Here is a 27,381-nt window from a genome sequence, read left to right as displayed (position 1 = left end):
TTCTTTTTTTTTTTTTGTATATATTTTCCAAGACTCAGGGTTCGCTATCTAGAAGGGGATTGTTACAACATAGATACTAGCAGCCGTTGTTCCCGGACTTGGTAATAAACGCTCTTCAATATTGATAACCAAAGAATTGTATCTAAAATACCTGGTTGAGATGAGTTATAGCCCCGCTGGGTGGGAGTCAAAACATGCTGATTTACCCTATGTATAGGCTGGACCAACTAGATATGGGAAAAGGGGGGGGGGGGAGTGTACTGCCGGGAACTATATCATGCCAGGGCACGCGTCGCTTGCTGACCTTGTACTTCATGTTATACCCCCGAGAAAGGAAACATTTCCACCACCAAGTTTGTACGCAGCCGTAGCAAAGATTCTCGCGTCTCCATAAGTAGCTAATTGATATATACATATGATTGCATCCGCCTCCCCGCTTGCCATCCCAGGCAATACATTATTATGCTGATAAATTCAGCAGCAGCTTCAACTAACTGTCTTCTCCATTGGTTCAAAAGGGCATGTTAGGCTCTGAATCCTTGCAACTCCTCAAATGCCAGAAATCTCAACATCAACGCCTCTTCAGCACCCTGGCTACAGTATATAACCCCCATTCCCTAGACATCTCCACTCTCTGACACCGATACTCTCCTCCAACTCGACACACCACCAAAGCACCTCCCTCGCCTTCTCGACCTGCCCGCTCTCCTCGTGCGCCCTCGCGAGAGCAAACCACGCCTCCGACATGTTCCACGCCGAACCCAGTTTCGTCAGGCCCGTCAACAGCCCATGAGCCCGATCTCGCGCCGCCAATCGGTCGACGATAGGCAGGGACAGTGCCTTGTACGGCGCTTGCAGCTCCGACTCCGAGTCCTTTACACCCGCGGAATCCGACTCGACGGCACCCGCATTTTTGATTATAGGTCTTTGCTGCCGGGGCTGGGACTTGGTTGGCGTCACAGTCGTCCTCAGACCAAGCGGTTCCTTGGGGAGACTCGGCTGCTCCTGCGGTTTGGGCTTCTGCTCCACGCCGAAAATGGGGAGATCCTGCGCCGACTTGGTGCCCAAGATCAGGTTGTGGTCATTGAACTGCAAGCCAGGGATTGTCGGTGGAGGCGGGAGTTTCTCGCTGTACAGATCGAGAAGAATGTTGGATAGGCCGATAGTCGCGGCAGGATGAGCCGGGCAGTGTGTCAAGGCCGACTCAAACTCGGACCGGGCCGAGTATGGAACATCTCTCGCTACCGATAGGTTGCCCATCTAGGTCGAAACAAGGTTTAGTTGGTATTCAGCACATTAAATTCCACCTGCCATCACGCAACAATAAAAAAAAAAAAAAAACTCACCTCAGCCCAGACGTCTCCCCACAATTCGTCAATACTCTTACTGTTTGCCCAACCTGAATCCCCAAAAGCAACCGTCTCCTCCTTGGCAACGACAGCCTCCAAAGTCTGAAGAAGTCTCTGGGCCTCGGCGATGGCGGCTTTAGCATCGTCGTAGAGTGCCGCGCGGCGATAGAATCCCGCAATCATCAGCCAGACCTTGATCAAAATTGTGCTTCTTCTTCGCTGCTCGTTCGACTTGGGGAACTGAATCAATGGCAAGAGCAAGGGGCTGAACTCAATCGCGCCCCTCGACACTTCCGAGAAGTCTGCCGCAGATGTCCTGCCCCTGGAAGATGAGGCGAAGGACTCGGCCTGTGAAAATGTCCGTGTCAGCGCAACGGGGGCGCCTGCAGACGACGACGGCCTTTTCGGAACCGAAGCAAAGAAGTCGGCAGATGGTCCCATCTCGCTGACCGGAGTGAAATAGCTCTCCCCGTCCACCACGGTAGGGTGCTGCGTGGCAGGTCCAACGCTTGCAGATCGTCCTCGAGTACTGTCTCTCTTGCGCAAGCTCTGACGCCTGTGGGACTGACTCCTACCAGACACAGTCGCCGCCTTCTTGGCATAGTTGGCATCTCCTGCTTCGCCATCTTCCTGAGTGACCTGGATAGTCGGCGCCATACTGTGAGTTGTCGTCGGGCGCGAGGATATGGGTTCGAGTGTCGATGGTTGCCTCGTAGATGGCCTGCCGGTCCTCTCCTTGTCTCTCCCGAATATGCTTCCCCTAATGCTTCTCATCGTGCCTGCCGAGCTTTTGGGGACTTGCTCTGTCCTAGGCGGGGACGTCTTCTTCTCCTCGACAGTGCCAAAAAGTCTGTTGAAGAGGCTGAGAAGTTCCAAGCTGGCATTGACAGCAATTTTGGGGCCCTCAAGAAGCTCAACCAAAGCAAGTTGCGTCATCTTTACCTCGAGGATACTCTCCTTCTCGAAATCATCCATCACATCTACCAAGCCCGCCCCTTGCTCGGCCTCGTTGAGATGATCACTCCTAAAGACTTGCTCGCTTCCAAAGAGAACAGAGGGATCCTTGAACTGCTCAAAGGCACCCTCGCATGCGCGAGCGGCCATGACAAAGTCCTGACGTGCACTGAGAAGCAGCGACAGTAGATGCCATACCGGAATGAGCGACCGCTCTCTCCAGTGGGAGCCATTGTGTAAATCGTTTTGGGTGCCGGGAGACGTCTTGCCGAGAAGGAGAGCCTGTTTGGTAAGCTCTATCGCTGGTGTAAGATCCCTCTGTTCGGCAAGTAAAACACCCAGGGCAAAGATGCCTCTCACATCACCCGTCCTCTTAAGATCGCCAGATAGCGACTTTTTGAGACTCCTGATGGCCTTGGCATGTATGTCGCCCCTGTTTTTTGAATCAAAGGTCATCCTTGCCCATTGCGCATTCGCCAGACCGATGGCCTGCCAAGCGAGGGCTATTATCCTCGGGGGCACAGTCTCCCCTGCTGCACTAAAGGCACTTTCATCCTCTCGAAGTGTATTTCCTGATTCGGCTTGTGGCTGAGCTGGGAGTTTGTTGAGAATTTCCTCGAGCTCGGCGGCCAGACCAACCGCCTTTTCCGACGCCTGGCGATGACCATACCTGCACAGGATGGCGATGGCAGCAGACACAGTTTCTAGAACTGTAGCCTCGTCGTCCAGACTGGGCTCGGGATGACCCGACTTCTGCACCCGAGCCTTGCCCTTCTTGACAAGCTCCAAGTACGAGTCAAATGCCTTGAAAGCCAGGTCGAATTCTGCTACAGCTACGTGGATGGTAAAAAGATGGCGCAGGATCGAGGTGGAGTGGTACGTCTTGGTGGAAGCTCGGTAAAGAATGTCCAGGACTCCACGGCTGAGTCCTTCTCTACCACCTGGACCAAGATCCTGCTCCCGCCATCCACGTCCACAGAGTACCCTCCAGTTCTGGCAAGCCAGGTGGACGAATTCTTCGATCTCTTCCCTTTCTTCCTCGGCATTCGGGAATTCCGTTTCGTTGAGTAGGAGCGTCTCATGGATCTTTTCCACGTTCTTCAACTCTGCCCTCAACTGGCTCCTCGCGGAGGAGTCGTTCGACGAGGGCGCGGCGATGAAGCCAGTCGGGAAAGACAGGTCCTCCTCGACTATAGCGGACAAGGCAGAATGATACTGACCCCATATCACGCGCCGGGGGATAGATCCTCGGAAACCATATCCGCCAGCAACAGGGACACCCTTGGCAGACTCCCAATACCTCGCCCACGAGCGGTAGCACGCTAGGCTGTTGGGGTCATCCAGAGTGGTCTCCCCCTTCTCCAACGAGCTGCTGAACATCATGCAGTATTCCGTCAGGAAGAGTTCGGACCAGTAACGCAGCTGTTTGCGGGACTTTTGGTTCGTCCACTCGGTGGATCTCGACGGGAGGCCATCTCTGAAGACTAACAGAGCCTCTAGTCGATTGCCAGCTCGAGCTAGCACGTTGGCGCGCAGGTAGGCCGACTTGAGGGCGCAGACCCTCGTCCACTCGGATGCCTGGCTCTCGGATATTTGCTCCGAGTCAAAGGCTCTCGGCAACCGGACGGCTGCCAAGTGGTACTCTCCAACAACCCAATGCAGCCATCCGACGCAGACGTTTGCCTGGTACTTATCCTCGGGGAAAGATGTCTCGGCGTCGATGGCAGACAGGAGCCGGGGCAATTCGCCAGAGACCTCGAGTTCCTTGCCTTCTGTGGGGGCACTTCCGTCTTTGGTGACGGGCCGCTCAGCACCGGGCGAAAGCTTCTGGGCGTTCTTCTCGATGGCGCATTCGATCTCGGCGGTCAGGGTCAAGCCTGTTGTTGATGGGAAAGGATCAGTCCAATTGTGTCCAGCAAAGGCACCAGGACATTATCGCAGTGGTAGGGTGCGGTACATTTTCGGTCCGGCGCATGCTTCCGAACTTTGCGCACAAGCTCTGGGACAGCTTCCCATTCTCCGTCGCAGCGAGCATCGTCGAGAAGCTGTATGTAGTGGGCGGCTTTCTATTGGCGGTAAAACAATTATGATTGACCAATTGTTTAGTTCATTGACCAGTGTGACGTGATGTTTCAAAGGGCACCAAAAAGATGATTCAATTCAAATGGGAGGCTTACACTCATGGCGTCGTGTCTCCCCCCGTGGCACAACGGGTGTCGTGAGGAGTTTAGCTGTTGCAAGTCGGTGAAAAAGGGAGAAAAAGAACAAAAAAAGAGCCTTTTTTGTAGTTTGTTACTGCATGTCTAAAATCGAAATAATGGCAATGACAACAAGGATAACGGCGCGCTGGTGCACCAAAGTTGCTTGTGCTTGCAGAATGACGTTTAGAAAGGTTGACAGCCTTGTAAATATTTGAGCAGTTGCTTGTAGATGGGGATTGATCTGCTGTTAGCTTGCAAGTACCTCAAAAGACTTGTATGCTCCAGGGTCAAGTCAGGCTTGTCAGGGACTGGGGGGTGGAGGTGATGTGCGTTCCTGGCAGAATGGATACCACCAGTGCTTGTGTTGGCAGAGTAAAAGGGTGGATCAATTCAATTCTACGGGCCAGGGGTGAGTAGCCTTCAGTGCCGGCCCCACCCCTGTTTGTTCGTTATTGGCGCTGAATTTTCTCTCACATGCAGGTGCTCAGCGGTGATCTTCAACTGCGGGCTGCGCAAGCAATCGCCAAGGGACATAGAGTGGAGACAACGCCAAAATTTCGAGCGGTGATACTTTTTTCTTCTTCTTTTTTTTCTTTTTCTTATTTTCATATTTATTTCATAATTCATGTTTACTGGTACCAATCTCAACACGGAAATCATAAATTTCCCGTTTAGAAAGAGTGAAAAGAAAAAGTCGGCTGGGCTTCTGATAGGGGCATACTTAAATGCTTGTCTTTGGAAACCACCTAATCGTCTCTCCTCAAGCTCACCCAGCCTCGCAAACCTTGGAATATAAGCCTGTGCCCCTGTGGCTTTCTGTTTAGCTAGAGGTTGCGCCATGGCTGCCAATTCCGACATTCGCGTCGTGTGTCGCAAGCTCAAATCAACACCCGCTGATGATCTCCTCAATGTCTGTCCCAGTCTTGTTCAGCATGTCATCCACTCTGGCCGTGCCTTGTCGGCGCCTGTTGAGCAAAAACCCAAGGATGGCGGGAACGAGACGGCGATGCTTGTGCATAAGCTCAAGACACATATTACCACCCTGTTGAACGGCAAGACGCCAGCGAGTCGTTTTGCTGGAATGGCTCTGGTAAAGTCGGTTGTGGACGCTGGAGGATGGGAATGCTTGAGGGCTGCCGAGCCCTGGGTTCGGGGATTATTGTCTATGCTTCAGGTGAGTAGAGCAAGTGAAAGAAAAAAAAAAGAGGAAGGAAAAAAGCCCTCTCTTCCTTGTGTGGATCTGCTTTGCTAACTTGACTGTCTAGAAACCGGACCCTGTGTCTGCAAAAGAACTGTGTGTGGTTACTCTGGTGAGGATATACACTCTTCTCCATGAGTATCCGACTCTGGTCAGGGAAATCGCCACGCCCACAATTCCAAACTTTGCAAACGCCTGTCTTCAGATACTGAAGTCATCGCCCACATCAAAGTCCCCCAAGGCGCCCCTGGATTTTGTCGAAACCATCATCAGCGCGTTTGGTGCCCTGGTGCCTCTGTACCCAACGACTCTGCGCCCTTTCAACTCACAGATAAAGTCTGTCATTCGGCTGTACCTGGCCCCTACCTCTTCGGACCCGGTGGTGGTACCTTCAAGCCTGCAGCAGGCTTCGAGGCGTCTCGCCGTACTTCTGCACAACACAGCACCCAAGAACACGCACCCGGAGGAGTGGGCCAACCTTCTCGCGGTATGGATCAAGGACTCCCACGCCACGGCGGACCAGGTTTTCCGAGCCGTGAATGAGTCCTGGGAGCCATCGATGGGACGTTCGTCGCGCAACGTCTCCACGGATGGCGAGCCAGAAGGAGGCGGAAAGTTGGCCGAAGAGCTACCCACCTGGTCAGGTCTGAGTTGTGGAGCACAAAGGCTACTAGGTCTCTTGGCTTCAGTCTCGGAGGCTATACGGACGCCTACCAAGTCCACCGTCGTGCTGCCAGTTGCTGCACTCACCGACCTCACTTCAAGGGTTTTGCTGGTGAATGCCCCGACACCCAGCAGCCACGAGCGCGATCTCGGCACGCAGCTGAACCCTGGCATTGGGCGAGAGGAGCGCGACGAACTCTGGAGTGTGCTCCCACATCTCCACGTTTCAGCGCTTCAGCTCCAGCTCCTACTGGTGCAGCGTTTGGGAAAGAGCTCGATACCCCTGAGCTCTTCGATACTCGACCAGGCCGTGCGCGCCCACGCCTTGAACCCTAAGCTTTCTGCCACCCGTCAAGTCACATTTACCCTGATCCGCGAGATTCTTCTCATCTGCGGTCCATCCTTGCCCAAAATCTCCGTCGACACCCTGGGCCCGGTCATCCAGAGCTGCTGCCACGACCTGCTCGCCGCAGCCGGTTTCGCGCCGGAACAGAAGCCCATCGAGGACAGCCGGCAGGGCAACGGCAACAACGGCGCCAAGGCAGGCGCGGGCAAGGGGAGCATCCAGGCGAACGCCGACCTCTTCCTACCCAACAAGGACAAGGACTCCACCGCGACCCAACAGCAAAGGCAAGGCGCCGCGGTCGACGAGCCCCTGCTCTCGGCGGCGCGGGCCCTGCTGGAGGCCGCGCTGTCGCACCTCCCGCAGCACCACCTCAAAAAGGCCGACCGCGCGCTGCTGGACCGCACGGCGATCCTCTCGCGCGACAAGGCGGCCATGCTCGCGGGCGTGCTGCACCCGTACATGGACAGGAGCGGGCGGCTGTTTGCAAACACGTATCCGTTCCTGGCCCGGCAGCACCCGCACGACGCCGGCGTGGAGCTGCTGAGGAGCAACCTACGCACCAAGCCGCACCACTTTGGCAGCGTGCTGGCGGCTGGGCAGGAGCGACGTGGAGGGGGAACAGAGAGCGATGTGGAAGATGAAGACGAGGCGGCGCCGGCTAGGGTCTCGACGGTGACGGTCGTGAACGACGACGATGACGACATGGCCGTCCAGAACCAATTGCAGATTGAGGCGTCGGCCGCAGAGCCTGTTGGGTTTGCTCAACATCTGCAGAGCATCGAGATGGAGGTGGACAGCCCGGCCGTGGACGAGAAGAAATCAAACGAGGCGCCATTCGTGCCTCTGGTGCTCAAGCGCAAGAGCGTTGAGGTAGAGTCCGAGATTCCCGCCAAGAGGCAGGACAAGGGCAAGGAGCCCGAGGCCGCGATACCAGTGCAGGAGCAGGTCAAAGCATCCGCCGGGGATGGCAGCGACAGTGATGATGAGAGTGTGCATCTCGAGATGGCATTTGATGAAGATGACGAAGATGAATGATATATATATATATATATGGTCCAGAATAGAGGCATGTCAGTATGGCGTTTCTAATATTGAGGGGTTTATATCAGTACCAAAAGTCATGGCACAAGGCTGCACCAAAAACTCATGCTCATATGTCTTTGAATCATTGTTGTTCACATCCAGTCTGAACGCCATTGGATCGCTGGAGGTATCTTGAACACATGAAGGCTTTCGAATTGCACTCTATTGTGGCCTATGGGATGCGGGTCTTTCAGCTTCCCCTCCCAGATATATAATTATCAAATATTTCTATCCTAGATCGAGAATGGGTAGCCAAAAATTGAGGCTCAGCGGATTCAACATGTTCAAAGCGAGACCGTAATAGCGGCAAGCTTCTTCCACATCATCTCAATCACGCAACCAAGCCCTCCGCTTCTCTTCTTTCCTGGCTTTCCTCTTCTCCTTGAAGTGCTTCAGCTCGCCTTTAGTCAGACGCTTCCCAGCTCTTTCAGCCTTCAGGCTGCGGCCATCGTGTGAATTTGCCGCTGCATCAACGTCAAAAAAGGCACTCATCTGTCGCCGTGACTTGGCATCATCGCTGTGATTCTCAGGACCAACGTCTGGTCGTTGGTACTGGCCTGTCAAGCGGTTGAACTGAGCGCCAGAAGCATACAGTGCTGCCGCTGCCGGATCAGACAAGTGCACATTTTCGGCAGCATCGTCATCCCCCGGCAGCTGGCCTGCCTTTTTTTGTTCTGCAACCCAGTTGTCATAGTCTCCGTGTATGGCTGGGTTGTACCCTCCGGCAACAGTAGGCAGGGGCGGAGGGGCTGGCGTCGTATCAGCAGTCGAGGAAGAGGCTACGGCTACGGTCTGACGAGGATTTTCCCAGGTGGTTTGGCCAGTAAATCGATTGAGGAAGTAGTATGCTTGGTGCGTTGGGTCCCATTGATAGGTCCAGCCATCGTCTTCAGCTTCTGGGAGGGGTTCATTGGGTAGTTGCGGCTGCGGTTGCGGTTGCGAGTCGCCTGGAGGTTGTGACGAAGTGGCATCATCCTCCGCAGTAGGCTCCTTGCTGGCCTCTGTGCTGTCTGATTCAGGTTCGTCGTGTGGCGGAGCGGCGGGGGAAGAAGACGATGCATCGACCTTTGCAGTAGAATCGGTAGAGCCAGAGGGATCCACGGTTTCTGTGACAGCAGGCTCCTTGGCGTCATCCAAGCGCTCATTCTCAGAGCCTTGTGGTGACAAACTGGTTTGGTTCCCAGACTCGCCCTTGCCAAGATCATCGTGGTCGGACTGAGGTATGCCAACTTGATCGACTGTTGCGACCGTGCCTGTGGCGGTATCTGAGGTAGATTGTGCGGGTGTAGTCGCCATATCGATCTCAATGAATACAAAACAATTCTTCCGGGTGCCTCTAGACTAATTCATTGTTCAGTATCCGCGGTGAGCCCTCTTGAAAGAGAGATGGAGGGTCCTGGAGGATCCAAAAGTGTACTCAAATGGAAACTTGTTGGAGACACGACCATGGCTGGGCCTTACGATACTAGTAGTATAGCTATGTATGTGTATATTGCGCGTGTTTATATGTATGTGATCCCACGCTTTGATTAAGAGTTTGCGTTAGGGATTGGTGGATGCTTTGGCGATGACGAGATTGTGGGTTGAGTTGGTAGGAATTGATTGTGGTCGCAAAGAGTTGCAAAGGAATCGAAGACGGCGACGAACCCCATGCGCCGATCAGCGACTCGACGGGCCGGTGGAGTGTCGTACCCACTTTCATCGGTTGATCTGATTCGTCTATGAGATGACCAGTCACATGACAGTGCCTTCCTGCTCCCAACTTGTCCAGGTATTTACCAACGAAATACAACAAAAACAGTACAGTAGTTTGCTTGCGGAAGGTACCGAATACCCTAACCTAATGTAGCAAGTTTAGGTAGGCAAGGCAGGTACGAAGTAATTACTGCCTCACCCGAAATTAAAAACCGATCACGTCACATTTCACTGCTGAATCTCCTTCTCATTCCTTCCAATATGCTCAAAAGTCCCGGCACCAAAATTAAAGGAACGCATTTATCAGCCCAGCTCTATAACATCCCATGTTCTTTCTCTCTCGTAAATTCCCTCTCGATCCTCTTTGCCAAGCAACCTAGATATTCAGATCTGGAACAGGAGGTCCAAGATGGATGTGCTATTTTGTTTCGATACAAGTTTTACTCTTTACGCTGAGATAAATCCCAGCCTTACAGAGACAAAGAAAAACCTTGGCAGTGGTCTCGATACGATCTACCGTGATCAAAGTCGCATGATGCTTGTTGCAACTTTGTCTGTTCTTCCTCTACCTATCAAGCAACCCGGGTAAACACATCCGTTGGCTAGGGGCGATAGTGGCTGGCCACCCCAAAATTGCTCAGCTGCGCGGCAACGGAATGCGTTGTTGTGTTGTGCCAGCGGTGGTGGCGTTTGTGCTGCACTGTTTAAGTTAGGGGCTGTGCTTGCTGCCACTAGCTAAATCCCGCGGAAAACATCTTGGTCTAGGCGTTGCCTCCCTTTGGAGCTTTGATCGATCTGGAGCTTCGATGAGCGCATTTGGAGGGCCTCGTGTAGGGCGAAAAGGCCAGAGATGTTGCTAACCTAACACGCCCAGACTATTGCCCATTCCGTCGGCGGGCTAGGTCAAACTCTCTCGGCGATATATAACCCTCGGAGGTATTTGTTGTACTCCCTCCAACCCTCGTGATGGTATTCGTCACCGACCGACGTCAATTTTTGCCAGCCTCTCTATCTTCTCACCTACCCCCTTTTTTTTTTCTCTAGTCTGCCCCTCTTTCTATTCTTCAGCATCTGTTAGTAGCAGGCTCTACCAGAAATCTGTTCATATTTTTTTACATATAATCTTGGTATATTCCCTTAACCTCCACATAGATCAGCATCTTCTCAAGCTCATCGCACGCATAGCGAACCTGCTTGAGATATTACCTACCATGAATTTGCGAACAGTCACAGGCTCTGCCTCGAGCATTCTCCTGCTACTCTCTTCCATCCACGGTGCTGTTGCCTCCAACCTGCCCTTGGTGAACTACTCCAAGTGTGGGTGTTACCTCACCAACGGCAGCAATTCAGCTTTTTATACCAGCCACCGCTTCTATGACTTCCGATCTCTGTCGCAATATGTCGGATCCGGAATACCTGACGTTCCAAGCAGCTCCGCTCAGGCGGCTTCCAACGCTTCAATAACGAGCGGATACTTTAACACATCGACCTTCACCGACGACTGGTCGATCATGACTTGGAACAACAGCGCATCTGTGGGAGGAGATGCTGCGATTCTGATGGTCAACTCTCCAACAAACCTCTTCATCGAGAAGAACAACGACACGGATGCTGATAGCGATACGTACTTGACAATGCGCACAGCTCGTAACGAGGACTTCCAGTCGGCGTCGGAAATTGAATCCAACTCGAATCGATACAGGTTTGTGTCGATGCGCATGTTGGCTCGCACCACGGGAGCCCCGGGTGCGTGCACAGCCATCTTCACCTACCGCAGCGCCAAGGACTATGCAGACGTCCAGGAGGCCGACATTGAGATCTTGACCAAGGACCCCACAGACAAGATCATGTACACCAACCAGCCGTCCTATGTCAAGGTTGGAAACGACACCCAGGCCATCCCGGAATCCAACGTCAACGCCTCAGCTCCTGTGGACTGGACTCAGTGGTCGGTCCACAGGCTCGATTGGACACCATACAGGACAACTTGGTATGTCGACGAACGGCAGGTTGCCTCAATCTCGTTTCAAACGCCTCGCGATGCTAGCCGCATCAATCTTAACTCATGGAGCGACGGTGGTGATTGGACCGGCCTGATGGACGTTGGCAAAGAGGCTCGCATGCAGATCAAATGGCTCGAGATGGTCTTCAACCAGACCAGCGCCGGGACTAGCAGCAGAATGCGACCACGGGACCATACGAGTAACAACGGAAGAGGAAGTGATAATGGTAACTCTGGTGGCCCCATGGACTCGGAGTCTACCGAGGGGCTAAGCGACGGGAAGTGCAGGACGGTCTGCAGTATTGACGAGACCAGCCAAAGGGGTATGGCAGCCATTGTGGCCGATGGTGGCGCCGGAACTCTCAAGGTGGCCGCCTGGATCCCGATCTCTGTGGCCTTGGCTACACTGGCAGCCTCAATGTTTTAGGAAGCGGGGTCGATTGTTCTGACTTGAATTTGATGATTAAAAGTAAAGATGAACTGTTGTTTTTTTCATGGCTTTAGACGCACGAGGACCGTCAAGCATTTCGTATATATATATAGTATATAGATAGATATAAACTAATATGAGAACATGTATTGCAATGTTCTAAATCTAAGTTCTTGGCTGTCTCGAACAAGCCACAATTAGAATGGGGTCGTGATCGCCGACATGCCTGTGACGGACGCAACCATGCAAAAAGATGCCCTTTATCTTGTTCCTCCTTGCTGGCATCCTCATCCTCAGTAAACCCGTCTGCTCAAAAATTCAAAAGGTACCCTTTCGCGCCCGGAAGCAAATCAAATGTGACTGCAAGTAGTTCCTTCGTACGACGATATGAATGAGTCCCTGTTCTGTAAATGCAGGGTCCTCTACAACCCCACGTTTATATCTGTCATTGTTTTTTTTTATGGGCAAAAACGATGGATCGAGAACACGGTGAGAGAAATAAAAGGCTGACAGATTTTCCTCATTTGGAAACGCGCCGTTGCTTGGCAGGGGGCTTGTGTTTATTTCAACAAAGCGGCACAGCAAAGAACCGCCGCGACGGATACGAGATTTGTCTCACTGTGTTCAGGCTGCAGCGAAAAGGCGAATAGAAGCAGATCTGAGAGAATCCACAAATGCCAAGATACAAGGGAGGTGAAAGTAACAAAAAAAAAAAAAAATTCGTGGAAAATCTCACCCATCGTATTACTGGAAAAGGTAGGGAGGATATAAAGCAGGAGCGATTTAGTTAGTTCTCAGTCTTCTTCAAGCCTCTGTTCCCTTTCACCCCTGATCGACAGTCTGTAGTACGTTTTGCTAGCCTTATACAAAGCTTTTTTTTTTCTTTTTATATATAATTCATTTGAATCAGCTCCAACGTTCTTTTGCAAATATATCCCCATTGCAGGTTCTCAAAAGAAATCAAATTAGAGATATCAAAAAAAAAAAAAAGTTGCAAAAGATGGTGCGAACTTCCACATACGCAATCGCCCTGCTGGGCAGCGTCGTGGCCATGACGGCAGCGCAAAAGACCCAGGAGGAGCTGGACAAGGACAACGTCGTCACCACCTGCGTCGTAAGTAAAACAAAAATCCTCCTCCCTAAATCTCTAGAATCACAAAAAGCATTCTATACAAACTTTCCAACTAAAACAACCCTTTTTCCACCTTTGCAAACAGAACAAGTGCTTCTACAAGAGCTTCGTGCCCGGCTCGTGCACAAACGATCCGGCATGCCACTGCAACCAGGAGAAGATGCGCAACGACATGTATTGCTGCGAGGCCAAGGAGTGCTCAAACATCAACGAGGTCGCGACACAACATGTCCTCGGTAAGTTTTGTCCTCAATCGACTCTCTCCCCCCCCCACCCCGGGGAACAAAAAGGGGGTACACTACCCCGGGTGGATGACCCAAAAAAATGTATTGGACTCTGCTAACACTCTTCCAACTTATTTTTGTCCGGAATATAAAGACCACATCGAGAGGATATGGGAGTCCTGCGGGCCGTTTGAGCACAACAGACCGTTTGACAAGCCCAGCGTGGCCGATGTAGAGAAGATGTGCGGTGTGAGCCTCAAGGTGTCGTCATCGTCATCGTCATCGTCATCATCTTCCTCGTCGGCCTCGTCCACGGCTGCTCCGACGGGCAGCTCTACTAGCACTTCTTCGTCATCAGGCACGGCGGCCGCCCAGACGACCGGCACGTCCGCTCCGGCCGGTGCTGCTACCACGAGCGCCTCGTCTCCGGCCTCGACCGGAGCCGCCAGCGCAGTGAGGGGGAACTTGGTGCTGCCTGGATTGGCAGCCCTTGTGGCGGGATCGGGCCTCGCTCTTTGGTGAGGAATAACCTGGACTGGGTTGTGGTGAGCCTTGGTCTGGAAGGGAAGAAAAAAGAAACATGATAAACCTTGAAACGCTCTCCTCGCGTCAAACACTACGATGGCTTGGCTGTTCTCAAAACCCTCTTCGACGAGTGACGATCGATATACACGGCGATTTGGTTGGATATGAACATCGTAATGGGGACGCAATGCATATAGTATTAACTTTTAATGTAATTTTTTGGAGCCGAGTTATATATATTCACTCTTTTGGTGAAAGCTTGACGTTGTGTCTTCCCACTACTCTATCCTGAAACCAAATCACTAGTAGGGAAGGTGGTCTCTTTATCCAAAGCCTCAACTGTGCTCTCGGTGGCAGGGTGTGGTCTTTTCCGAGTCACATCTTCCTGCTTGCCATTGCTGCCGGCTTTGTTCTCTTTCGTCTTCTTCATAGTGACGGCGCCCTTGGCCGCCGCCTCCAACGGCAGCGGCCGCACGATCGGCTGGACGACCCACCAGGGACGCCTGCACTTCTTGACCGTTGCGAAGGAGCTTTCCGGATCGTCCTCGGGGTCGACAGCATGGCCGGCCGCCGGTTTTCCCGATTGGCCGTTGGCGGCCTCTGCAGGGGCGGTAGAATCGACGCCCGAGTCCTTGGTCTCCACCTGAGGTTGTGGTTTGATCGCTATCCTGGTCAAGGGCTCGTCCTCGAAGCTCCTGCCTTCGGTGCGCTCGTACTCAATCATACCCTGCGCCACCTTGCGTTCGACCATGTCCAGGATGCGCTCTAGGTAGTTGATGTGGCCCTCGCCGAGTCTACTCCTAGCCACCGCATCCCGTACGTCCGTGTGCTTTGTGATAAAGTGACGCAGCATGTGGAACAGGTGCGCCTTGACCGCGATGTAGTTGGGGGATGGATTCTTGTCCTTCTTGCCAATCCCAGTCTCGGTCGCCCCCATCTTCTTCTTGTGATTCTTCCTCCGCTTCTTGCGAGCCGGCTGACCGTCTTCGTCTTCTTCCGCATCCACAGGGGCTTCTTCCGTCTCGCCTCCCTGGCTGGCGGCCTGCGGGGCCGCTTGTGTCTCCAAGGGCTGGCTGATCCACGTCTCGTCCTCGCCCACGATGAACAATGGCCTGCGCGCTGGCGGCTCCTTGTCCTCGACGTATCTATGCAGGATGTCCAGGTAACGGCGCATCACGGCATCCACGCGGAAACCGCCGAGGCCATCCCTGCCGCGCCAGTACTCCCTCCCTTCCTCCCCGACCGGTGGCTCGGGTGCGAAGAGCGTCGGGTCGCTCAAGTTGCCCTCGGCCGACATGACGGCGTCGGCACCCGTGGCCTCGAGACACCGCTCCAGATCGCCGCGCTGCAGGATGTTGCCGTTGGCAAAGATGACCGTCTCGGGTGGGAGATTCTCGCGCAGGTGGCGGATGGCGCTCCAGTCCGCCACGCCCGTCAGGTGGCCCTTTTGCTCCCTCCTGCGCCCGTGGACCGTGAGAATGCTGGCCCCGGCGTCGAGCACATTGCGCGCATAGGCCAGCGTCGCCTCTGGGGTGTCGAGGATGCGAATCTTTGCCGTTACGGGAATAGACAGCCCGTCGTGCAGCTGCCGGATCAGCTTGTGTATCAGTTCCTGATCTTCCTGAAGAAAAGCGCCGTAGTGGCCCTTCCTTGCGATTCCTTGTGGACATCCCAGGTTGAGATCGACGGCATCGCAGTACGGGGCAACATGCTTGGCCGCTTCCAGCAGCGCGGACGGGTCGTTTGCGCAAAATTGTACGAATAGGGGTCGGTCTATGGCGGGGTTGCCGTCAAGCCATGGGGTTGGCTGATCGTCTGGTGAGGTGGGATCTTTACGCATCGGTTGGAAGTGGGAGTCTCGGTAGGAAGGGTTCTCGCCGAATAGGCGGGCGTGGAACATAGGGGTGTATCCCAAGACCGTGGATCGTTGCGACTCTGGCATGAAGGAGCGGGTGAGCATTCGCCAAGCCTAGAACAGTAGAAACAGTCAGAAAAAAGTGAGACTGGAGTACATGAGCAAGGCAAGCATGCCATCCGCTTTGTCTTGCTAAGCTTCCCGGACCACCAAGTTCAACTTACGAATTCGGACTGATCCACCATAGGTGCCACGACAAACTTGGGGCTTCCGATGCTCTCATAAAATGCGCGACCGTGAAGCTTTGGCTTGAACCCGGGGCTCGCGCCATTGGACTCGGACCCGGCCATACTGGTGACGGCAGCTGTTGTGCTCATTTTCCTGGTCAAAAACAAAAATCTCGGGGCCGGACAGCGCCGGACCGCAAGGCGGAAGAGTAGCTGCGCCACTTTGACGGTCAGGGTTCCGAATATTTAAATCAGGCTTTTGAGTGGTATTCCATATGCATGACGAGTCTTTGTTTTATGGAACGAGGCTGAAAATTTACATACGATATTCAAATATACCAGGATGAAGGTACCTGGTCTGGGCAAGCCAGGTAGAGAGAGGTAAGGTGTGATGTAGCCGTGCGCTGGTGGGGTTTCAGCCGCATGCGAAAGAAAAAAGGAATTATGAACCAAAAAAAAAAAAAAAAAAAAAAAAAAAAAAAAAAAAAAAAAAAAAAAAAAAAAAAAAAAAAAAATAACACAAAAGATTGTACAAGAAGTTTAGATGCCAAGTTACAAGGCTGCATGAGCCGAGTCATTTTTCATTGGCTTCTTCCTTTGAACGTGGGGCGTTGGTGTAACGACATGAACCAAACCAACTCAGTTCTAATTAAGAGAACAACTCCAATGGGTCGCAGCTGTGAAATGACGTAATAGGACAGCTCAAAATGCCGAATATATCTAGAAGCGATATCCCATCTACGGTATAATCCGGGCAAGGGTCGCAAAACCAACTACGAAGCATCGGATTTCACCTCGGTTCAAGGTCCTGGCTAGAAGATCTGTGTTTCATTCTTATTAGATCTGCTCATGCAGGCGGCGTCCCTGTGGGTAAATTCAACTCCCCAGGCAAGTAAGGTAGACAAAGAAAAAGATCAGCCCCGTACCTTGCTTGCGGCTACAGCGGTCCGATGTCGACTGGCTAAACTCGCGCATAAAGGAGGCCAGTCCACCCTAAACCCTTCTGAATCTTGTAAGCAACAACCCAAGTAATTGATATTGGCAAAACTGGATGGCAGGCTTCTTTCGATTCAGTCCTGACAGTCCGATCCTACCTCGGTTGGGAAAAAAGAGTAGGGGGTGGGGAATGTCGGGAGAAGATTACGCGATAGCCCCAGTGTCATTCCCGGTCCGTCTTATCAAAATTGATGACATCGCCGCCCGGGCAACACAAGGAACCCAGATAATCTGAGGCTTGGCAACCCTTGCGCAATTTTTCTGACTTTGGTGGATACTTTACCCAATATCCCTGTAGTGTAGCGCTTATCACACAATTGGGGTATGCAAATCATCGTACAAGGTTAGGAGGTTGGTAGTATCCTCCTGCACAGTAGATCACCAATTTGTGAGTAGACCGGAGCCTTCATCGCAAACAATCTGGTCTATTTTAGTCGTCTCCATCGCTAGACTATATTTAAAAGGAAAGGAATAAAAAAAAATCGTTTCTCTTTCTGGAATTGTGGGCTTGCTCGCAATACAAACGATGCAAGAAACTGGAAACAAAAGAGATAACAAGGATAAACAAAATCGCAAAACAGCTACTGAGAATCCTTCGAAGAATATTGGAGTTGATTTCCGAATTGCTTGATGGCCACGAACAAACACACACACACACACACACACACACACACACACACACACACACATGACTCTTCTAAACCCCCAATGCGCTCGCTTGCTGCACCGATGTACGGAAAAACAGAATGAAAAATTAGGATGCTTGCAAAAAGCAAAAGGAATCCGAGACTGCCACTCGAGAAATAAGTATGAACAAAGATAATAGGAAATTGAAAAACAAAAGACCAAACTATGCCCAGAATTTTAACAAGCCACCGAAAATGCTGTCCTTGAACCAGCAATGTATGACAAACAGAGGACCGCCCCCGCTGTTGCCCACCACGATAAGGGAGTTCCTTGCCGAAGTGCCAACGTCACTCACCCCATTGGTGCTCATCCAGGGGCATCGCAAGAGCCCTCGAGCTTTCCTCCAAACTCTCATCACCTGCCAGGTTGTCTGTCGACTATACGTAGCGGGGGCAATATCTGCCCAGCCTCAGCTGTGTGGCTGTCTGAAGCCAACTCGACACCTCAGGTGGTGAGACAGATTACCTCGACAAAGAAAAGACGCCCTGACACCATACTATGCTGTCCAGAAAGTAAACGCCATGAAAATGTAACATGTGCAAATACAACACAGGGGACGCCATAAAAAGAACTATTCCCCCGCGCGAAACGAAAATAGGCTGCCACGTTAATGTGTCATCGTATCTCCGAGGAGTGTATCATCAGAAGAAGTGCGTGTAGATCTTTGAGTTCTCATGAACCTCCATCTCCTAAAAGTTGATGAATGGTTAGTAAATTGTTCCAAGTCTTGATCTTTTGTTCAATAGCTTGAAAATTTCTTACCATCTTGAAGGAGTTAAGCTCCTCCTTAATTTGTTGAGCCAGCATAGGCGTGAGGCGATTGCATGTAGCAATCTCTCCGCGGCGGTCGTACTCTTGAGGTGGCCATGTGTCGTAAAATACGATGCGCGGGCTGAAAGTTGCGTTTCTCCTCAACGTGCTAGTGGGTGTGGCACCTTGAGGAGTCACTGGAGCACTCTTAGTGTCCTGGCGGAGCCGCAGTGCAGTCATGAAATAATCTTCGCTTCCGATCGCTACCGACCCCGCCCGCTTGTGTGCTTGTACATCGTCATTAGGCGTGCTCGGTGCGCTGGAGTTTGGCGAGTCGCTCATCGGCGGGACACCAGGCAAACCATTACCCCGGGGCGGACTGGGAGAGCCTCGGCCTGTCGAATCATGATTGTTAGCAACAATGTGCAAAGCTTGTAAGTATCTGAATCAAATGGCTTACGTTTGAGAATTCCCTTAGTGCGCACAGCTGCGAGCGCCTCGGCACGCTCCTTATCGCCGCCGATGATGCTCCTGCGCGAGCTAGGCTGGTCGCCAATCGAAACACCAAGATGGTCAGGTGTCAGCCCGTCAACTTTGGATGCATCAATTGAATTTCGCTCTAATCGTGGGAAACCAACGCCTCCACCGGCCTGGTCGCGGGGATTGGCCGTCACATTGACCTTCTCCCTCTCTGCCTCTGCAGTGATCATCGAGACCTCGGCTTGGCTAGCTTCAGGAACCCTCGAGTCCGTCATGGGTGCGCCAATGATAGACTTGGGTCGGAAAAGTCCTACAAGAGAGCGGCCTCCCTTTTTCATTCCGCGTCCCATCTTGCGGATCATAATCGAAGCTGATGACGCCGTGGAAGAGATTGAAAGGTTGTCGGTCGAGCTGGAAAAGATTTTGGCACCTGCATAGATGTTGTTTCCGATACCCGCCTCCTCTTGCTGCTGAGCAATCCTGGCCTGTTCGGCATCGTACACGGGATTTGATGGAGGTTCCTTCTGTAGTTTTGTTGGAGGAGTACTAGTCTGGGCAGCCTGGTTGGCTTCGTGTTCATCGGCGGCCTTCTTGAAGTCGGCAGCGCTGCCAAACGAGAATGCGCGTCGGAGGCGCGATGTTTTGCTTTTGGATTTCCCCGTATTCTTGCTAATGGCGGCCAATCTCTGAACTGCCGGGCTATCGCCCGTCTGAGCCTGAGCGGGCGACTCGTTTTTGGAAACCGGTCGGATCGAAGCATCGCCCTTCGCATCGATGGCGGCAGCGTCCGACTCTGAATCCATCGTCACCGGCTTGGACAACGGAGACGGATTATTGACCGTCTTTGATGCATCGGATGAAGAACCTCGAGGGGGGATGGCGACAACCCTAAGGGAATCCGAGTTGGCTGATTGATCGGCGGCAGAGGTGTTAGACCCGGCGGGGTTGGCTGTGGGGGTGCCGGGGTTGCGGTTGGCTGACTGACAGATGAGGAAGGCGAGCGTTTTGTTAGCGAATGGCACACTGCTGAGGTCTTTTGACAGCCCCCATGTTTCATTGGACAATGCATGAAATGTGGCAAGGATAAATGTAATGAAGGAGCGACGGGTGCCAAGCATGGGAGATCAAGGCTTTGATGGGACGGCACAACTCACCGACGGATGGGAAGAATTGCTACGGTTTGATGTCAAGCTTTCGCTACTGCCATTGCTCGAAGGCAGACTGGCGCTGTTGGCTTTGCCGCCATATGGAGGAGCCAAACGGCTCTGTGACTGGAAAATATCACCACCCTTCTGCCCAGTCGTTTCTCCCGACTGACCGGCACCTTGTGGGGTAAAGGGTCGACGGTATTCGGCCGAGTCCAATGCAGGCATGCTGCGGCGTCTGAGACGCTTTTGCTCGTCCGGAAGCTGCTGGCGATACAGCTGGAAGTCATCTGTCGAGGCAGCCGTCGTCGAGTTATAGAAACTGTTCGGTCTGTTGGTGTTCGACGGCGTTCTGCTCCTTGGGACAGCAAGCCTCGGGTCGCCAAACTGTGGAGGAGGTAGTTGTTGTCGACCTGCAGCTCCGGCAGGAACGTCCACAATTCGGGGGGTCGGCCTCCTATAACGTTCGGGGGACAGTCGGACCGGAGTCGCCTGTGTAAAGGTCACCTGGGTTGCAGTCGCTGTCGTAGCGCCGATAAGATGAGCCGATTGAGGTCTTGGAGCCGAAGGATGCCTTCGACCGCCGACAGCAGGCAGGCTGGAATCATCTCTTGAGCCAGCGCCATATTCGACATAAGAACTGCTGGGTAGGTTGGTCATTGACACACTACCAGGATACCGACCACGTTGTTGAGAACCAGAGCCGCTGAACGCCCGCATTGTAGGGACCGCGGGAGAGGAAGCGGTCCTGTATGCTGCAGGATGTTGCCACTGGTTATTAGAGTGCAGCGTCGGGGTGTTGGTGAACGCATACGGCTGTGTCGGCCCAGGATTCATCCGATAGACTGCTTGGCCACCTGACCCTCCATAGTAGCTGTTTCGTTGCGGCTGATTCCCTCCATACGGTTGGTTCTGTCCTTGTATCGCTGACGCCGAACCAGGGCGTGTGTGAAGCATCGTGATAGATCCGGACTGCTGAGGATATGATTGCACCAAGGCAGCCATAGCGGGACACACAAGTGCCTGGTTGAACGCAGAGTATTGTAGGCAAAGACAGAGGTTACCCGGTTTGTATAAATCGGGATTTGATAAGTAGAAACGAGCGGCGAGTTTCCCTTCGAGTGGAAGAGAATCGGGAATTCAGGGAACGCAAGGCTGTTGGCACCACGAAACTTGGTTAGCAGGAGAGTCACGGACAGGCTTTTGAGTATTGACAAGACGTAGGCGATGTGCCAGGACAAGATTTGCGAGTCAGGGCAGTACATTAATAGGCTCTCTGACGCCTCCAGCCGGGTTTAACTTGCCAATTATAAAAAGCCAATGATGAAGTCGTCAGGGATTCTCTCGCCGGGGAAACAAACAAGCAAGGTGATTTAAAACAAAGTTGACCGGCCAGGCAAAGAAAAACGCAGGCAGTTAGGCGATGTTATGATGCAGTAGCCCTCAGCATACAAAATAGCGGGTCTTCAAATTCAAAGCGAGAAATGAATGTTTAAAACGAGAAAAACGTAAAAGGGACGCCTGCGGCCAGCTGGGGAAGATGAAATTAACGAGTGTTTGGTGTCCAGGGAGCTGCTCACTTTTACCGTGAACGTTGACCCATGTGAAGCCGTCTGTTGCTACGCCGACTTTTGTTTCCTTCCTGGAATCGTAGTTCGATATTGCCACGCTACGGGAGGCAGTAGTGAAAAGAGGCTCGGGACGCGTGGGATTCTGATTCGATCTTCGATGGTGAAAACAGATAAGAACGACGAACTCGGGACGAGCGCAGGTACGTTACAGTACGCAAAGATGCTGCTGCAGAGCCTGTGGTGGCAAGATGTCGAGATGGATTCGGACGGAGTAGGCAGAGAGGACTTTTGATCGGATCGGACAGTAGATTGAATGTCCCGAGACAGAAACACGGCACGGAAAGTGTACCTAGAAATGCACGTCGGGCGGCCTGCGGACCACCAACCATCAAAGAGGCCCAAAGGGGAAGAAAAGAGACCAGATAAAAGAGGCAGGGAAAAAAAAGAAAACAAAAAAAAAACCAAAAGACAGCAAGACACTCAAGGAACGGAGCGGTAAAAAAACGAAAGACAACAAAACAGACACTGAAAGCAACTAACGTATGATGCTGAAATCCAATTGTCGATTTGCCAAAATAAAAATAAAAATAGAATAAAAAAAAGCGTGAACGATGGGCAGGAAGGAAGAGACGGGAATAGGGGCAAGGGCAGTGGAAGGATGAGGAGAGGGGCAGAAAGGAAAGGAGACACCAGGAAGCCGGTCAAATTGCTGGAAGCGGAAGTTGAGATGAAAAGCTCCAGAAGGTGATGTTCTCACCAAACGGAAATTCTGCCACGGAAGGGTTCAACTTTGCTTGGGAATACCCACAGTTGTACTGGGGCGAGTAATTGCTTGATTGGCCAGGGTCTTGTCTCCCTCGGGCCTTTTCCCCTCTCTTTTCGCTGTCTGTCTCTTTCTTTCTTTCGTTTCCTTGCAGCGATGTACGGTACAAAGAATGCTACGGCGCAACCTTTGAAATCTCGGGAGGGAGGAAAAGCCGCCCCAGAGAAAAATAATATCCCAGCCCGCGCGTTGCACCCAGAAACACGATAAATTACAGGGCACACCCCTCCCAGATGGGCTTGACGGCCGGCGGGCGACGCTAACAATCAGCGCACGCACTTGCAGGTCAGTTCGCTGCCTGTTGGCGGGCAGACTACAGAGTTTTTTTTTTTTTTTTGGTTTTTTTGGTCTTCCCTCTCTTTCTCTCTGATCGGGATTGGGGCCAGCCGGGGTTACTTGGAGGGCTCCCCCTTGTTGGCACCACACTTGGGTGGAACATCGATTATTTTGAAAATGGCATCTTGTTCCTTGGGTGGACTAACGCTCAGGTAGCCCGGACCATGGTTTGACTGGTACCTGTACCGGATATGAACGTCTCAGCCATACCAAAAGTACTCCCAAAACACATCGCCTCACTACGCCCCTCTGTTGGAATTCCCCACCCCATCTCGCATTATCAAGCAAATGTCCACCACGTTCGTTTCCCCAGGACCTGAGCTGGCCTATGATTGGACCAAGGAGATTCACGTTGTCGCGATTTCGCTCCGCTGCACCCCGAACAAACTCGAGGGTAGCCTGCCCACCTCCCGGCGGGTCATGCATTGAAATCCAAACAATACACAAACAGAAAAGCCAACCACCTTACGTGGTACCGTACACACGTAGTAATAAGGCAAAACTGAGTGATGTGCAGGGATAGTGGGGGGGAGTGCAGTACACGGAGCAGAAGAAAAAGGAGTGATGGAGAAAGCTGCCGGATAGATTGCATATTTGTTTGTTTTTTTTGTTTTTCGAACGCGCCATGTAGAGGATTTTGGAAACTTATTCTCTTGCTTGACAAAGTCTTTGACCAAATGCTACGCTGATCAAGCATTCCAAGTCCCGAATTCTACGTAACAACTCGTACAAACTTCTCAGGCTATTGAAAACCAGACCATTCACCTGAAATTTTTAGTTGTGGAGCTGTAATCGTCCGGCGAGCGTTTTTTTCCCGCTAGGTCGGCAGGGACGGTTCAACGACGTGAGGCTCCATGCCATTCTGCCCCTGAGTCCGTGCCGTTTGACAAGAAGCACGCTTACCTAGGTGCTTGCCAAGCCACCGGGGATTTGAAAGTGACGCATGTGCATTTTACGTACCGTGCTATACAGTAAACGATATTTTGTCACTGGATTAACTTACTTAACATTAATTAGGTGCTTGGTGCATATAAATTAGATAGGTATAATTTTCAAATTTCCTACATGTTAATATACGTCGCGTGTACAAAGCAATCAATTGCATTTTATGCTTCCTGGTTTACCTATTTACCGTAGGAACGCAAAGAATGAGAAACACAAGCAACAAGAAGAAAAGAGGCTTTCTTTCTACTTTACTTCTTGTTCTTGAGGTGGAAATGCAAACACGTACCAGCTTCCCGAACTTACCGCCTGCCCAAGATAGCAATTGATCGGTGAGCCAACCAGTGTGTCAAGGTAGTATTTACTACAATAAGGTATTTGTTGGTATTTTTTTGAAGGTGCATGACAGCAGCAACGCTTACTTCAGCCGCCGAAAAATTCACCGTCCTACGGTCTACCTCGCCTAAATAGCTTCAGTATCTACATACGACGTTGAATGGAGCGGAGAGTTTGTTTTTAGTGGTAGTAGGTGTGGACATTTGGGAGACTGGACGGGCATTTGTCGAGGATGTGTGACTTGGTTGGCTCCATCCGTTTCGCTCGTGTCTTTTTTTTTTTCCTTGTCCTCTCAGATGTTCCAGTCGATTACATGATTCGTATTCTCTGCATCAGACGGTCTCTGTTTGGTAAGGTGCCATCCATCGATCATCACTTGGACGGGACGCTTCAAAACAACAAAGCCGATCACTGCCCTGCAACATGCCAACTTTTTCCTAATCAGCCGGCTTGGGCAGAGATGCTTGTCAACAACTTGAGGTGAAAGGGATGATGTACATTATTAATTAAATTGCAATTTGCACCAGACTTCTTCCTTGATGGGATAAATTGCCACCAAAGCCGAAAAGATAACAAGAGAAAACAAAACCGCCCGCCCATAGGTAGAAACAGACAAAAAAATGCTAATAAAATAAAAGGACCCTACCAGGACGTGGACCACGACAGAAGAACGTGGGCCACTAGACTCCATCAAGGGTCTGCAACCTGTAAGGCCCTAATCCTTGCTCTTTCATCCGATCTTTTGTTGCCTTCACGCTGCATGTCTTGAATTTTCTAGTTATTCATCTCGTAAATATTGAATTTGGGCTTTTAGAAAAATGCCACCACTAGGTTGGCTCTGACCTCTGACGCAAACGCTTTCATCTCTCTGCATTTTTATTTATGACTTGGCATATTAGTTTTGGTTCATTACCACGCCAAATGATGCCATACCACTAAGCAATTCATCTTTGGGAGGGGGGAGATCATCTCTCGATTGTGGCTCCAGCGCCCTCTCCTTTGATGGAATCTTCCATTTCCCTAGCCCCAGGCCCAGATTGGGATTAGACGTTTATGCGGAACCCAACATCCACATCCACATTACGGAGTGAGTATACGTAGTACCTACACGTCGAGGAATTGGAAAACAAAGAAGCAACCTTGTCAACTTTTGTCACAAGTAGAGTAGGACAAAGCCGCCGACGCCGACAAGCTTAACCATGCCTAACCATACCATCTTTTAGGTCGCTTGATGTTGCTTTTGGCTGTGATTGTTGTCGATCTTATTTGGGGGGGTTTGGAGCCGCAGCTGAAAGGTTGCTTTCTCAGCTCAACGGGTTGATCGGTACTTTACCTACCAACTACCAACCCTACAATACCTACCTACCTACGGATACTCCGTAGTCTCTCCTTAACCTTGATACAGACAAACACAGCTATTCCTCCTGAAAACAAGCCCGTGCTATTAATAATAGGTACATCCCATCCATCCAGTCTAGACCTAGTACATGACTTACTGTACTTTGAACGCGACGCGTTTTTGTTTGCCAAAAAAAAAAAAAAAAAAAAAAAAAAAAAAAAAAGTACTAAAGAAAAAAGCAACTTTTGTTCCTAGGGATTGGTGCCTGGTTTAACCTGCAAGCCTGGTACGGCTGGCATGCTGTGGAAGTGGTGAGGCGTCCAATCCTACAATGCCTTGCACGCCATCGTTTTCCCGTTCCGCCATGCATGCGATGGCGTCGTCAGGTAACACCATGTGCTTTGTTTTGCTCCCTTTTTGCATGCCAGTGGCCCAATTAGCGAGCATGTTTGTTTTTGTGTGTGAATGATCTCTACGGCACTACTGCAATATTAGTACAGCCATTGATCAAAATCTACATTACTCCGTGGTCGGATTACTTTGGTTTCCGGTATTCAGATCTTCCCGATGAAAACCTGTGGATTTTACCCGCACTTGATTTCGTATCTACAATCCTATCCCTTTTCCCCGGAGTTGTAACTCCTATCACTTGATCTTTTTTTTTTTTTTTTTTTCTCAGCGACATGATAACTTACGAGATTCGAGGCCGTGCTTATTTTGCTCGTGCGACGTCAGCTGCAATCTTTTTTCTGCGTCTGAACGCAACGCTAATCCAGACAAGCCAGACAGGCAGGCGGGTAGGCAAAAGGTACGAATAAGGTGCTGTATGCAAGTAAAGTAGCAAAAAATTGGTACCTTGGCACACAAAAAAGTTAGATCTTCGCCTAAGCTCCCAGCTTTATTTTTTTTTAGTCAGGTGGGAATTGAAAAAAAAAAAAAAAAAAGAAAGGATGGTAAACTGGTCTAGACATGGCACCAATGGTTTGGCGTCCCGCCGGCCTCACCGCCGATGTCTCTCTGGGCCTCCTTCCTTTTTTTTCTCTCTCTCTCTTTCTTGGTCGATCGGTCTCCCAAACCAAGAAATGAAAGGAAAACGGGCAAACCATAGAAGATAAATGGAGGGTTCGGATGTAGCATTGGCTCTGGACCAGTGGGTTATATCATTATACATAGTGCTTAACTGTAAATAGTAGTTTCTACCTATCTTGCTGCTTGTTGGGAATATTGGGAGTTTTGCCTCACGAGTTTACAATGAACCAAGGCTCTGGTGCATCTTGCAGCTTGCACCCTCCACTTGAAAGCGGAGCGTTACCATTATTTTCTTATTTTTTTTCCGACCTCGTAATTATCAGGGTGTTGACATGCATGTAACACTCTTACTTTAGTCCCCTCCGTGTGGCATCGTCCAATCACCAGTCACAGATGTAGATAGTGACTTTTTGGAGATATCGTCATTAGGGATAGCCGCCATGCATGGCAAGGAAGGGAAGATAAAAAAAAAAAAGTATGCAGGTCATTTCCCTGCACATTCTCCCCTTCGTTTTTGACTAACTTGTAGAAAACGGTCCCGGCATCGGGACTCCTCGGGGCTATGGTCGGAGGTTGCCGTTCGGACGTAGTCAATCTGGGACAATTCAATGCATTTTTGTTTAGGGGAACTGTTTTGTGTTCCTAAAAAAAAAGAAAAAGAAAAAACCGCCACCGCACAAATTTATTTCGGTACCGGCAACCAACAAACCCCACCTTGTGCCATATAGCGAATAGGAAAGAAAAAGAAACAGATATAAACAAAGGGGGTAAAACATCATTGGTTTTCAAAGTACTCTAGGCTAGAGTAGCATAATGGTCCCTCGAGACCCTCCCCGGGGAATGCCCCCGGAGCGGATGAGCGGGGGGAGCAAGTGTCGCCCGCCGATACTACGATATGGGGGTGGCACCATGTTCAGACAGGATATCGTCAACCGGGAAAAAAGGAAGAGTACATCCTCCTTTTCTGCCCTTCCTTTATCTCTCCCAATCATTTTCAAGTTAGAGTCACGACTCGTCATGGAGACCTTTGTGATACTTGAAAGGGTTTCACCACTTTCCTGCT

At 51.3% G+C, this 27,381-nt stretch overlaps 7 protein-coding genes across 7 annotated transcripts; 3 read left to right on the top strand and 4 right to left on the bottom strand.

The window, feature by feature from the left end:
- Nucleotides 1–343: 343 nt before the first annotated feature.
- On the bottom strand, nt 344–4,835 carry PgNI_04591 (uncharacterized protein). Its single transcript, XM_031124636.1, has 4 exons — nt 4,481–4,835; nt 4,261–4,369; nt 1,347–4,180; nt 344–1,260 (listed from the first exon to the last, which is right to left on the bottom strand). Exons 1-4 carry the CDS (start codon nt 4,484–4,486, stop codon nt 595–597), a joined length of 3,615 nt encoding a protein of 1,204 aa, XP_030984715.1. The 5' UTR covers nt 4,487–4,835; the 3' UTR covers nt 344–594.
- Nucleotides 4,836–5,131: 296 nt separating this feature from the next.
- PgNI_04589 (uncharacterized protein) lies at nt 5,132–9,387 on the top strand. Its single transcript, XM_031124634.1, has 2 exons — nt 5,132–5,678; nt 5,770–9,387. The coding sequence occupies exons 1-2, from the start codon at nt 5,343–5,345 to the stop codon at nt 7,744–7,746; spliced, it is 2,313 nt and encodes a 770-aa protein (XP_030983511.1). The 5' UTR covers nt 5,132–5,342; the 3' UTR covers nt 7,747–9,387.
- On the bottom strand, nt 8,122–9,090 carry PgNI_04590 (uncharacterized protein; the record flags this gene model as incomplete). Its single annotated transcript, XM_031124635.1, has 1 exon — nt 8,122–9,090. One exon carries the CDS (start codon nt 9,088–9,090, stop codon nt 8,122–8,124), a length of 969 nt encoding a protein of 322 aa, XP_030984716.1.
- A 1,313-nt stretch (nt 9,388–10,700) lies between the features above and the next one.
- PgNI_04588 (uncharacterized protein) lies at nt 10,701–11,918 on the top strand (the record flags this gene model as incomplete). Its single annotated transcript, XM_031124633.1, has 1 exon — nt 10,701–11,918. The coding sequence occupies one exon, from the start codon at nt 10,701–10,703 to the stop codon at nt 11,916–11,918; it is 1,218 nt and encodes a 405-aa protein (XP_030983510.1).
- Nucleotides 11,919–12,688: 770 nt separating this feature from the next.
- PgNI_04587 (uncharacterized protein) lies at nt 12,689–14,059 on the top strand. Its single transcript, XM_031124632.1, has 3 exons — nt 12,689–13,035; nt 13,139–13,289; nt 13,432–14,059. The coding sequence occupies exons 1-3, from the start codon at nt 12,922–12,924 to the stop codon at nt 13,797–13,799; spliced, it is 633 nt and encodes a 210-aa protein (XP_030983503.1). The 5' UTR covers nt 12,689–12,921; the 3' UTR covers nt 13,800–14,059.
- On the bottom strand, nt 14,028–16,275 carry PgNI_04586 (uncharacterized protein). The gene is made up of 2 exons (XM_031124631.1): nt 15,882–16,275; nt 14,028–15,771 (listed from the first exon to the last, which is right to left on the bottom strand). The coding sequence occupies exons 1-2, from the start codon at nt 16,032–16,034 to the stop codon at nt 14,086–14,088; spliced, it is 1,839 nt and encodes a 612-aa protein (XP_030983502.1). The 5' UTR covers nt 16,035–16,275; the 3' UTR covers nt 14,028–14,085.
- A 1,253-nt stretch (nt 16,276–17,528) lies between these two features.
- PgNI_04585 (uncharacterized protein) lies at nt 17,529–22,413 on the bottom strand. Its single transcript, XM_031124630.1, has 5 exons — nt 21,247–22,413; nt 19,952–21,097; nt 18,778–19,777; nt 18,330–18,712; nt 17,529–18,256 (listed from the first exon to the last, which is right to left on the bottom strand). Exons 2-5 carry the CDS (start codon nt 20,945–20,947, stop codon nt 18,209–18,211), a joined length of 2,427 nt encoding a protein of 808 aa, XP_030983505.1. The 5' UTR covers nt 20,948–21,097; nt 21,247–22,413; the 3' UTR covers nt 17,529–18,208.
- Between the last annotated feature and the right edge of the window lie 4,968 nt (nt 22,414–27,381).

Source organism: Pyricularia grisea (genome assembly GCF_004355905.1).
Source record: "Pyricularia grisea strain NI907 chromosome Unknown Pyricularia_grisea_NI907_Scaffold_2, whole genome shotgun sequence".
NCBI lineage: Eukaryota > Fungi > Ascomycota > Sordariomycetes > Magnaporthales > Pyriculariaceae > Pyricularia > Pyricularia grisea.
The sequence above is the reverse complement of the archived record's forward strand: the minus strand, read 5'-3'. Positions and strand labels throughout refer to the sequence as shown.

Bases quoted from the DNA above. Each gene is read 5' to 3' on its own strand.
- PgNI_04589 (XM_031124634.1), top strand. From the start codon at position 5,343: ATGGCTGCCAATTCCGACATTCGCGTCGTGTGTCGCAAGCTCAAATCA. The intron at 5,679-5,769 runs GTGAGTAGAGCA...TTGACTGTCTAG, and splicing joins GATTATTGTCTATGCTTCAG to AAACCGGACCCTGTGTCTGC.
- PgNI_04591 (XM_031124636.1), bottom strand. The intron at 4,181-4,260 runs GTACCGCACCCT...CATCAACAACAG, and splicing joins GCATGCGCCGGACCGAAAAT to GCTTGACCCTGACCGCCGAG. The intron at 1,261-1,346 runs GTGAGTTTTTTT...GTTTCGACCTAG, and splicing joins GGGGAGACGTCTGGGCTGAG to ATGGGCAACCTATCGGTAGC.
- PgNI_04587 (XM_031124632.1), top strand. From the start codon at position 12,922: ATGGTGCGAACTTCCACATACGCAATCGCCCTGCTGGGCAGCGTCGTG. The intron at 13,036-13,138 runs GTAAGTAAAACA...CTTTGCAAACAG, and splicing joins ACGTCGTCACCACCTGCGTC to AACAAGTGCTTCTACAAGAG. The intron at 13,290-13,431 runs GTAAGTTTTGTC...CGGAATATAAAG, and splicing joins CGCGACACAACATGTCCTCG to ACCACATCGAGAGGATATGG.
- PgNI_04586 (XM_031124631.1), bottom strand. From the start codon at position 16,034: ATGAGCACAACAGCTGCCGTCACCAGTATGGCCGGGTCCGAGTCCAAT. The intron at 15,772-15,881 runs GTAAGTTGAACT...CTACTGTTCTAG, and splicing joins TGGTGGATCAGTCCGAATTC to GCTTGGCGAATGCTCACCCG.
- PgNI_04585 (XM_031124630.1), bottom strand. From the start codon at position 20,947: ATGGCTGCCTTGGTGCAATCATATCCTCAGCAGTCCGGATCTATCACG. The intron at 19,778-19,951 runs GTGAGTTGTGCC...CTCATCTGTCAG, and splicing joins GCAATTCTTCCCATCCGTCG to TCAGCCAACCGCAACCCCGG. The intron at 18,257-18,329 runs GTAAGAAATTTT...ATCAACTTTTAG, and splicing joins AGCTTAACTCCTTCAAGATG to GAGATGGAGGTTCATGAGAA.